General features: G+C 35.8%; 1 protein-coding gene across 1 annotated transcript in view; it reads right to left on the bottom strand.

Moving 5' to 3' along the window:
• golga2 (golgin A2) overlaps window positions 1-11,252 on the bottom strand; it is a 39,400-nt gene extending 28,148 nt beyond the window's left edge. Inside the window, 8 exon segments of the mRNA XM_082169515.1 lie at window positions 1,187-1,246; window positions 1,744-1,807; window positions 2,921-2,973; window positions 3,258-3,392; window positions 4,203-4,286; window positions 6,766-6,885; window positions 11,113-11,171; window positions 11,174-11,252. Of these exon segments, the coding sequence (XP_082025641.1) occupies window positions 1,187-1,246; window positions 1,744-1,807; window positions 2,921-2,973; window positions 3,258-3,392; window positions 4,203-4,286; window positions 6,766-6,885; window positions 11,113-11,171; window positions 11,174-11,237 (639 nt within the window). The 5' untranslated portion in view covers window positions 11,238-11,252.
• Between the last annotated feature and the right edge of the window lie 784 nt (window positions 11,253-12,036).

The raw sequence follows: 12,036 nt of genomic DNA, 5'->3' as shown, positions 1-12,036 counted from the left end.
TGATGCTGAAAATTCAGCTTTGATCACAGGAATAAATTACACTTTACTAGATATTCACATAGAAAATAGATATTTTAGACTGCAATATTATTTCCAATTTTTACTGTATTTTTGATCAAATAAATGCAGCCTTGGTGAGCAGAAGAGACTTTCTTCAAACTTTTGAGTGAGTAACTAATAAGCGGAGCCTCTTTCTGTCGAGCCCGTGTTTGTGAAGCTGGAACAGGATGTTTGCTCAGTGTGTAGCAGGAGATCATGTGAGCGCCGGATTAAATGCCAGCACTGCAATAACGCACATTCTGAGAGATTCACTACTAATTACACCAATTAGACGTCAGTAGTGCACAGCAGAGAGAAGAGAAAACACTTTCAGACCTTTTAAATTCTTTATATTTACCAAAAATGTTTAAAGTCCCCCTGTGGTGTAAATCCAGCGTTTAATGTAGTTTATGTGTCTATGTGGTGTTTTTAATATGCTTTAAGACAAACCATGTGTAAGTTCATAAGTCGACAGCATTGCTGAGTATTTCCTCCTTAAAACTGCAGTGAACCAAAGACAGTCTCAAACACACGCTTTGAAATCGCTGGTGTTTCTGACGTCACAAACTACCTTGTAACCAATCAGATCAACGTGTGATCGTCAACCAGTGGATCTCTGAGCTGAGTGAGTGAGTGGAGGCGGGGCTCATTTGCATATTCATAGAACCGCACATACTAAATGAGGCAAGGGTGTCGAGATACATTCAAGATATTTATAGGCTATTATAGTTTTTTCAAGGAAAAATAGTTTAAATATGTCATTTTGGTGATCAAAGAAGAGTCTTAAAGGATAAAATTATTGACTACAGGGGGACTTCAAATTGTTCTTGATAAACCATGAAGGAATCAATCTGGGATATAACTGAGAAAATGATATCAAGTGACTGACGCACTTAAATAGACCATCAAATCAGCCAATACTGTAAACCCCTACAGACTTCAAGCTATTTCCATCGTAAGAACTTCAATAAGATTATCCTGCTTGAGCGAGATTAGTGACCATATGGGGTGTTAATTATAAACCTCTACTCCAAACTAAACTACCTTACAGTACAGCAATACAGTTCAGCACATATAATTTAAAAAAAGATGTTTATGTTGAAGATAAAAAAGCAGAGGTGAATTAATAGTAAAACATATGGAATACCTCCAGTTCCTTCTCGTTGACTGCCGGTGGATCGCTGTCTCCATTGATGTATGTTGATGACTGCATTTCACCCAAGATGGAAATAAAAAAACAATTAGCGTTTACACAAAACAAAACAAATGAATCGGACGTCTTGAATAATTTGATTAATTCATCCTGAAATGGTTGATATCTGGGTTCAAGAATTTAAACAGCTTCTATCATGCATCATATGTTTATTCTTTTATTTTTGTAACTCGCTCAATGCACGAAAATGAAAAAATATTGTTGGTTCATTTGGGAGGAACCATTGGAGTTTAGTTCCTAAAAGTTAAGATCAAATCAAATATAAATATTATGCATAAAAATATAAATCAAAAATATGAAAAATAGATAATTTACTATCTTGGCCTCGTTGCAAATGATTCATCTGTGCATGTTAATCAAAAAAAAAAAGAATACTTCAGAAATGACTTTTCTGCTGATGTAACCAAGCAGGGCAGGAAAAATAACATCGCCCAATGACATCATAGCATCATAATCCATCCAAACACAGACATTAAATCAAGCAGACTCACGTCAGACAGAAGTCCATTGAGCTGCTGGGAAAGCTGTCTCAGGCTCTCTGTGGATGACAGCGGCCTGCAAACACACACACACACACACACACACACACACACAAGTTCAACATTACACAATTTACTGTTACAATGAACTAAACATGCATTACAAACATACAGAATCAACAGTGTACGAACTGACAGAATAAAGCAGCAAGCTACATGTTCCATGCAAATCTGAGGTTTTGTATTTTGGTTGGAGTCTACTTCTATTTCTGTATGTGTGTGTTTATATATATATATATATATATATTGCATGAATAGTTAACTATTATAGTTAACTGAAACTAAAGCACTAAAAAAAAAAACTACGTAAATACAATAAAAACAAAGAAACGTATTTGATTTCAGATAGTTACATTTTGTTATTTTCATTTAGTTTAACTTGTATTAATAAATAAGTAAAACTGAAATAAAAATGAATAAAAACTATTTAGAAATATTTCTTTAAAAAACAAAATGAACAATTACAGTATAACAACAAAATAACAAGAATGTATGCAAACAATGTAATACATGTAATTACACATTGTGTAATACAACAAAAATGTATGTAAATATAAAATTTTATTTAAAATTAAAATAAAAAATATATAATGACAGTAAAATAATACTGCCTTCAATACTTTGAATCCAGGGTTATTATAGTTAACTAAAACTATAAAAAAAATTGTTACTTCTTATTATTACTACTGAAATAAAATATAAAAAACAATATTTCAGCCAGTTGTCCAGAAAACATTTATCATTTTAATTTAACTTGATGTCCTAAAATATCAAAAACTTTAAAAATAGTCAAAACTATAGGCTTTTTTTCTTTTCTTTTTTTTATATTAAAATTAAAAACTAATTCAAATAGTTATTAAAAACTAAAATAACATGTGTGAATCAAAGCTTGTTCTCTGTGTTGTGATTCATCTCAGAGCTGGTTGGTTTGATTTTATGGCTTAAAACTATTTACTAAAGATTTTTTTTAAATGCATCTTTAGAAAATGAATGTGAAAATATCTCCAGAAACTGAGCGGTCACTGTTGCGCTCTTTAAAATATCAAACTTTCTGATTGGCTGTGATTGTGTCGTGCTGCGTTTTCGTGGTATAATGCCCATATTGTTCAGAAATAAAGAGCAAATTCACCTTTTCTCTTCCAGAGGATGTTCGTCGCCATTTGCATCAGCTGCATAATTCTGCTGGAAAAACATACGAATGAAAAACACACACTTGAGAGGCAAAACAGGATGTGACAACACAAGAAAACACCTGACAAAGCAACAAATTAAATCAAATGACATTCAGAGATCAGATTAAAAACATGAGCAAACAACATCGGACACAAAGACACAAACGGACAATGGCTGTGTTTCAAGGCCCAGTGATCTGACAACATCGACGGCATCAAACACCCAGTGAAGGTGTTTTTTGGTTTTGAAACGCAGCTCAGGTGACTGAGATTAAGACACACACACACACACACCTGCAGGGTAGCGTTATCAGCGACACACTCAGTGTTAATAGCCGAAGCGGGGTTAGAGACGGGCGAGTCTCGGTCAGGATCAGCACTGGCCTCTTCCAGCTCCTGTGAGACCCGGTTCACCACATCCACACGATCCTGACGCAACACAGCGACAGAGACACATTAAACTCAGCTGCTGCACACACACAGTCTCTCTCACACACACACACACACACACACACACACACACACACACACACACACACACACACACACACACACACACAGTCTCTCTCTCTCACTCACTCACTCACTCACTCACTCACTCATATAAAAGTGAATGTTTCCAGGCATTACTCAATTCAATATATATATATATATATATATATATATATATACACAAACATTCAATCCCTGCAGGCGCTAATGCTGCTGATTATGACAGAACATGAAACATTTTGCATGTCAAAGATGCATTAAAGTCAACATAAAAACAGCATGTGATGATTGCGGAGTAAAATATATAAAACATTTATATCTTTATAATAGCGTGCACTGAGGAATCATTCACAACAAGAACATGAATCAAGAAAGACTCTGATTTCATGTTGACTATAAAAACCGCAGCAGATGATGCAAAAATCTACTTTTGCAGTGATGATCTCACAGCATGCGAGGGAACACAGATGACCGAACTCAAAGAGGAAGGAGGAAAGACAACGGGAGGAGAAGAGGGACAGCGTGTGTGTGTGTGTGTGTGTGTCTGTCTGTGTGTGAGAGTGAGTGAGTGTGTGTGTGTGTGTGTGTGTGTGTGTGTGTGTGTGTGTGAGAGAGTGAGTGAGTGAGTGAGTGTGTGTGTGTGTGTGTGTGTGTGTGTGTGTGTGTGTGTGTGTGAGTGACTGTCTGAGTGTGTGTGTGAGTGAGTGAGTGAGTGAGTGTATATGTGTGTGTGTGTGTGTAGCTCACCTGACTGTTGTTGACACATGGAGGCTGAGACACTCCATTAGTCAGACTAAGATCAGACACCATAACTTTGAGAATATTCTCAATCTACAGGGGAAGGAGAGGCAGACGATAAAGGAGAAGGAGTGAGAGAGGAGGAAGCAGTAGTAAGAAAGTGAAGCAGGAAAGACTAGATGAAGGGTTAGTAGTGCCTGAGCCAGATTAACCAGCCATTATATGCAAAACAGACCTTTTGGTTAGAGTCTTCCCGAATATTGTGAATAATCTTATTATTTTTGTTTTTTATATATTAATTATAATATGTTGTTAATTAAATATATTAAAATAATCATTTAAATTCTCTATAATGAAAAATTGTATATTTAACTTTTATATAATATTTATATAATTATTGTATTTAATTCATTTAATTAAATGAACCGCAGGACAGCAAAATATAAAGATATAAAAATATATACAATTTGTTGTACTGATTTGAATTATTTGAATACAATTTTATTACATGCAGTTCAATATTTTTTTTAATTTTTATTTCAATGTACTGCTTTTAAATGAAGTAATTATGTTAGTTTTAGCTCAGTTTAAGTTATTTATTTCCAGTTAGACAGTAATTTTAATGCTTTAACTCAAAATATTAATAATAATACTTATTTTATTTATTTTTTTCAGCTGTATTATTAACAATATGTTAATTATACAATAACAAACTTAGTTAATAGTTGCCAAGGAGACATTTCTAATTTTGGTTTAGTTTTTTTTAATCAAAAATGTATTTGTATATATATTTTTATATATATATATTTTTAATATATATCTGATTTATTTTAATAAAAAAATAAAAAAATGTAATAGCTGTAGTTAACAGTAATAACCCTAGATCAGATACTCTGTAATTAATCTCTGAATAATGACTGTTTACTAGGGCTGTACTGTCCCAGTCGATTAGTCGATTAACTGGTCGATACGTTCTGGTTCGACCAAAATTCTGATTGGTCGATTTTTTGCCGCGTTCATTTCATCAGTTTTGCCGCGCTGAGGCGCGCTCATTTCATCAGGTGGAAAGCACTAACTGCTAATGGGGGTGTTTTTAGAGTACCCTTGTTTCACTGTAACAGTCTGTCTTCAGAACACCCCCCTTGTTTTCACCTTTTTTGGATTAGCCCAACCCAAGAGAGAGCGATAACTATAGAAGGTTTGATGCTGAATATTATTTATTTAATTGTGAGAGTGTTTTAGTCAGTCCTCTTCTAACATGTCAACAACAAAGAAATCGACAGTGTGGCAGCATTTTGTTAAAATTGATAACAGGAAAAAAGTCGAATGCAAAGTTTGCAAGCATCAGTTTTCCACAGCTCGACGACAAACATGACATATCATCTTGGTAAGCTCACTTGTCTGCGTTAGCTTGCCCTGTCTGTTTTGAGTAGGCTATATGAACATATCAGAATTTGCATATTTCAATGTTTTAGTGACTTTTTTATTTTTTATTTGGAGCCTAATGCGCAATTGCGCTGTGCTGTTGGTTGTGTTAGTTTTGAGCCTAGGATGCTTTATTTTTCAGTTATGCACTTTATTTCGTTTCTGCTCTTGATCTGGTTTGTTTAATAAATAATCTTTTTTTATTAAAGTGGACGTGCCTTTTGTGTTTATTAAGAGTAAAAGCTTTAAGTTAATAGTCTATTCGTGTCTCAGCTGCGAAGCTGAGCTCATGTTCAGCCTCGCTCGGTGCGAGGACATGCACGGTGAAATGAGTGTCTGACAGTTATAACTTATTATAACATATGACAAAAATAATTGTCTAAATTATGTTGCATATTCCTCAACAGTTCTTGTGATGATATCACTAGTTGACAACATAGTACTATTTTCGGAAATCATAAGCTATGATATTGCGCAGGTGCACGTGATGCAACGCTGTCAGAGCCGACAGACTCGAGTGTCAGACTCATTTCAGTGCAAAATAATTAGGTCAAAAACGATTTAATATACTGCAAATAGCCTACTAGTTTTTTTATGTTTATTTATAATTCATTTAGGCGGACAACAAGGCTACCAAGTACTGCGCACAGTGCGCATCTAATTAATTTAACGTTTTTTTTTTTCTACCGTCATTTTTAGTCGATTTTAGTCGATTTTTAGTCGAAAATTTCAGGACTTCAGTCGACCAAGATTTTCTTTGGTTGAGTACAGCCCTACTGTTTACTATTGTCACTGAATTGAACTCTTACTTTCATGCTTTATTACTGTAAAGCTGCTTCGAACACAATCAGTCCTGTATAAAGCTCTATATAAATAAAGGTGACTAGCCTTGTAATTACTGGCTGTCCTGTAAAAACAGTAGGACTAGGCTAAAACAGTCCCTCAAAATGCTGAAGAGGAAATATAATTCATCACATGCAAATAAGACAAAAACTGATTAGATCCTGAAACGAGGATTAATTCCTGCCGTGGGAAAGTGCCTGTAACTGATCCGTCAAAAAACAACCAAATCCCAGCAAAGCAGACACAGTCGACCCTCAGTCCCATCCGCACTGGTTTCACACAGCGTGATCGATTACTGACTCACATTGTCTGGAGAGCGTCTGCCAGCAGGTCCATCCGTCTGATCGCCTCCTTTCACTTTCCTCTTCTTCTTTGGTCCAGCACTTCCTGTGGATGGGATCGTCTTCTGTTGAAACTCCTTCAGCTGCAGAACCAAAGAGCAGGAGCGTTAACGGGATAGTTCACCCAAACATTAAAATTAGCCCATGATTTACTCACCCTGAAGCCATCCTAGGCGTATATGACATATGTGTGTGTATGTATATATATTAGTGGTGGGCCGTTATCGGCGTTAACGTGCTGCGTTAACGCGAGACTCTTATCGGGCGATAAAAAAAATATCACCGTTAATCTATTCTCCAAGTTGGGTTGGGAGATGGCTCTATACTACACAAGCTATGATGACGCAATCTACCCGCGGCCGCGAGGTAAACTCGGCTGCAACGCATATTCGTCGTCATCTTAAGTAAACACGGCTGAAAGTGAAAGCTGGTGAAAAAGATCGGTGCAACATCCATTATTTGGACTTGGTTCGGATTTAAGCCGTCAGACGAGCAGCAGCAAACTATACAGAGTGTGTGGGGTAACAGTTCGGTAAGTTAACACACGACTAATCCGTTCGACCACCTCAAATTCAAAACGAAACATATCACTGAATACAAGCGCGCGCGTATTATTCCCAATATATCTTAGTGGTGTAGCACATAATCTCTGTCTGCGCCCGATTTTAAGAATCGTTGTTCTGTTTCTTTTTAACTGAAAAGACATCAGTTAGACAATATTCTAACTTTAAATTTGGGGTTTCATAAGCTCCAAGCCATAATAAACATTAGACCTACTTAAGTCTCTGCAGCTAGTGTACTTACATTTTATTTATCTGCAAAATTATGTTGTATACTTACAGTTTTGCACAATATATGTTCTCAAAACTACATACACCCTTTAAAAAAAAAATACATTTAGCAGTTGTTTAGCAGGGTCTGTAATCTGTTCTGAAATGGTTTTATTATAATATACTGTATATCGTTATCGCAAGAGGCTGCAATGTATATCACAATATAGATTTTAGGCCATATCGCCCATCCCTAATTGATAGCCTATAGTAGTTGATAATAACATAGGCCTACCTAATGTTGCCTACGGACGGTAACAGTACAGTAGTAACCTTTTACAGTCTATGAGTAGAACAGCTTTCTCAAGCAGTTTGTGATACGTTTTGGAAACAGGAGATGAGCCCCTGGTCTAATGCGCCACCTGGCTTGAGAAACCCGTTCTCAAAGACTTACTTTTATAGTCATTATTTGGGTAGCACACATATTCTGAATGCCTTCGGCAGAATTCAAATGAGCCATTTTAATCTAGATTAATTTCAAAATTAATCTAGATTAATCTAGATTAAAAAAAATTATCTATGCCCACCTCTAATATATATATATATATATATATATATATATATATATATATATGTATATGTATATATATATATATATATATATATATCAGATTTATTTTAATTAACAAAAAGTGTTAATAGCTGTAGTTAACAGTAATAACCCTAGATCAGACTCTCTGTAATTAATCTCTGAATAATGACTGTTTACTATTGTCACTGAATTGAACTCTTACTTTCATGCTTTATTACTGTAAAGCTGCTTCGAACACAATCAGTCCTGTATAAAGCTCTATATAAATAAAGGTGACTAGCCTTGTAATTACTGGCTGTTGTACTGGCTTGTGTGACTGACTGTAAAAACAGTAGGACTAAGCTAAAACAGTCCCTCAAAATAGTGAAGAGGAAATATAATTAATCATATGCAAAAACACCCTGAAGCCATCCTAGGTGTATATGACATTCTTCTTTCAGACGAATACAATCAGAGTTATATTAAAAAATGTCCTTGCTCTTCCAAGCTTTATAATGCGAGTCAATGGGTGTGTGATTTTGGAAGTCCATCAGAAGCTATCCATCCGTGATTAAAGTGCTCGAAATGGCTCTGGGGGGGGGGGGGGGGGGGGGGGGGGGGGTTAATAAAGGCCTTTTGAAGTGAAGCGATGCGTTTGTGTAAGAAAAATATCCAGATTTAAAACTTAACAACTAAAATAAGTAGCTACAGTATCAGTCATATATGTGTGCAGATATAGGACAGGAATAATTAACTTTTCACAACAAAAGAGTGTAAAGCTTCCTAAAAGTTGAGGGTTATTATCGTTAATTAAAACTAAAACGATTCAGATAAATCTGAAATAAAGTAAAATATAAATATTAGCTGAAAAACTTAAACTAAACAAAAAAAATTATAATGTCGCCTTGACAATAAAGTTGAAGCACTAAAATGATTAACTGGAGTGAGAATAAATATGAACTAAAATAAAAAATAAATTAAACCTAAATTGCAATATTTAAAGAAAAAAAGCACACAATGAAATTTCAAAAAATGTATTTAAAAAAAAAAGAAAAAAAAAGGTTAATTCAAAATATTAATAGAACGCTAATAAAACTGATCCAAACCAAACACTTTTTGCTCCGTTTACACAAGAACCAAAACACCTCTGATTAACAAAAGCAAAAATGAAAAGATCATGCTTGCATTTGTTTGATATTGTTTTATATAATGCAATGACAATCAGACATTACACTATAAAAATGATTAAATAACAGTCTTTCTACTTTAATTCGACGTGTTACACACCATTTCTCTGTAATTAATAGTGAAATTTCCAAGCAATTCTGTTGTGAAAAGTATTTTCGTGATTATGACTGATACTCTTTGGCTGCTGTTGAACTAAACCAAGCCTCAACGCACCAGTGCCACTGACAGGCAGAAACTACTCCAGTCAATAATCTGTCCTAGTTCTGCCCCAGTTTAAGCACACAGGCCTGAACTCATTCATCAAGACTAAAATCAAGATAACTAAATCCAGTTCCACAGCACCAGTGACGCGACAGATACGGTCAGATACGACAGAAAACAAACCGCACATTCTGTTCATGAAGACGCTCCCGTCCGATCCAGCGATATGGAGATTGAGAACGAACACAGTCTCTCGTCTAGTAGGTCAGATTTGTGATTCAGCTGTCATGGGACACATGGGGCCAAATTATGAAGCTCTCATATGACAGAGCCACAACTTAAATTCCAAAGTTGATTTTTTCAAGACATGTTGTTGATGTTCCAGGCCAGACAGCAGCTGTTCATTTGGCCTGCTTAGTTGAGGTGTATATGACACTTAATATTCAGTAATACTATCAATTTGACTGCACTGACACTATTAGATGAGAACAACATTTGAGCTGAATAATGTCAGTTTAGAGAGAACTGGAATTTGTCTCATATATGATGAAGTTTGCATTATTGATTCTCTTTTATTTAATACTGTGAAGCTGCTTTGAAACGATATGTACTGTATAAAGTGCTATAGAAAAAAGCTGATTTGACCTAGTGTACTCATCAGCTGCCTATCTAGACAGCACTTTTGGGCATCATCAAGTGCACTCAACATGCATCATTGCACAAAAACACTAAAAATCATAGATTTGATCTGTCATTTAATCAATTAAACAGCAAGCAAAAAGTGCACTATAAGGGGATTAAACCTATTTACATTTACATTTATTCATTTAGCTGACGCTTTTTATCCAAAGCGACTTACAATTGCTATATATGTCAGAGGTCGCACGCCTCTGGAGCAACTAGGGGTTAAGTGTCTTGCTCAGGGACACATTGGTGTCTCACAGTGGATTCGAACCCGGGTCTCTCACACCAAAGGCATGTGTCTTATCCACTGCGCCACTACCACCCCATACATAAACCTATTAGTTAAGCACTTTTACTGTTAATAAAGATTATCAACCAGCTGTTTCAATTGGACCTGTCATTTTAACTAGCAGTTAGCAAGCAAGCTAACACTAATAAGGTGGTTAAACGAGCCTAAAGTCATGAACTTCACACAAAAAACATTCAATTATTGTCCACTAATTCACATTGTTGTTGTTGGCGTCAGTTTCAGAATTATAAACAACAACAAAACACAGAGGCTAACAACATTAGCTTGCCAAGTTACACTGACATTCACATACAGGCACTTTTAGAACATTTCTGACTTGTTAAAATCGTTCTGAACGCGTGTAGAGAGACAAACTCTATTGAGTTAATATTCAGGCTTTCTCTCAGCTGAATCCCCGAGCTTTCCTGAGAGCCGCGCCCGCCCGAGAGTGCTTGATTCCCGGACGCGGGCCTGAGGACAGGCCGGTAGACGTGGAATGTCAACATGACAGATGGGACACACACGCTCGGAATCGATTCAATTACAATCGACAGTTGTCTTTTGTTACAAAGAGAGTGAAAAACTATGTTAAATCACATAAATGTACCTTTTTCTTGGCTGCAGCGAGTTTAATTTGCCTGTTCTGGTCCGCCATCCTCTCGCGCAGCTCAGCGAACGCCAACGGCACCACGTCATCAGATGATCCGTGCGCGTGTGGGTGCGTGTGCGCATGCGCGAGAGAGGAGGAATCCTATGGACAGATTACTTCCGAATTTTACTCAGTTGCTGATTCCACATTACATGACAAAAATGTATGGAAGCTTGTTTCCGCCACTGAATAATAAATAATTAATAATAATTGCGACTTTTTATCTCACAATTCTGACTTTTTTCCTCAAAATTACGAGATATCAAGTCAGAATTGTGACTTTTTTTCTCAGAATTGCGAGATAGGAAGTCAGAAATAAAGTCGCAATTCTGACTTTATATCTCGCAATTGCGACTTTATTTATACTTTTTTTCTCACAATTGCGAGATATCAAGTCAGAATTGCGAGATATAAAGTCAGAATTGTGAGATATAAACTATTCTGGGGTAGAAAAAGAAAAAAAAAGTGAAACTTTATTTCACGGAATTCTGACTTTATATCTCGCAATTCTGACTTGATATCTCGCAATTCTGACTTTATATCTCGCAATTCTGAGAAATAAAGTCAGAATTTCGAGATGTAAACTCACAATTGTGAGATAAAAAGTCGCAATTATCTTTTAAAATGTTTTATTCTGTGGCGGAAACAAGCTTCCATAAAAATGCTGTAAGGTTTATCACATTGATTGATAATCTTGTAGGCCTACCATATTGATAAAAAATTACAAAGAGAAAGAAAACATTCCAATCTTGAACTAACTTGTTAACTTCAAATCTAAGGGCTTACTTAAAGTAAATATACGGTATTAGGTTTAGCTGAATTTTGTTGTTGATGTTGTGGGGGTCCAAAAATGTGACCCTGGACGACAAAACCAGTCACATG

The sequence above is a fragment of the Leuciscus leuciscus genome (assembly GCF_965113295.1).
Source record: "Leuciscus leuciscus genome assembly, chromosome: 5".
Classification (NCBI taxonomy): Eukaryota; Metazoa; Chordata; class Actinopteri; order Cypriniformes; family Leuciscidae; genus Leuciscus; species Leuciscus leuciscus.
The sequence above is the reverse complement of the archived record's forward strand: the minus strand, read 5'-3'. Positions and strand labels throughout refer to the sequence as shown.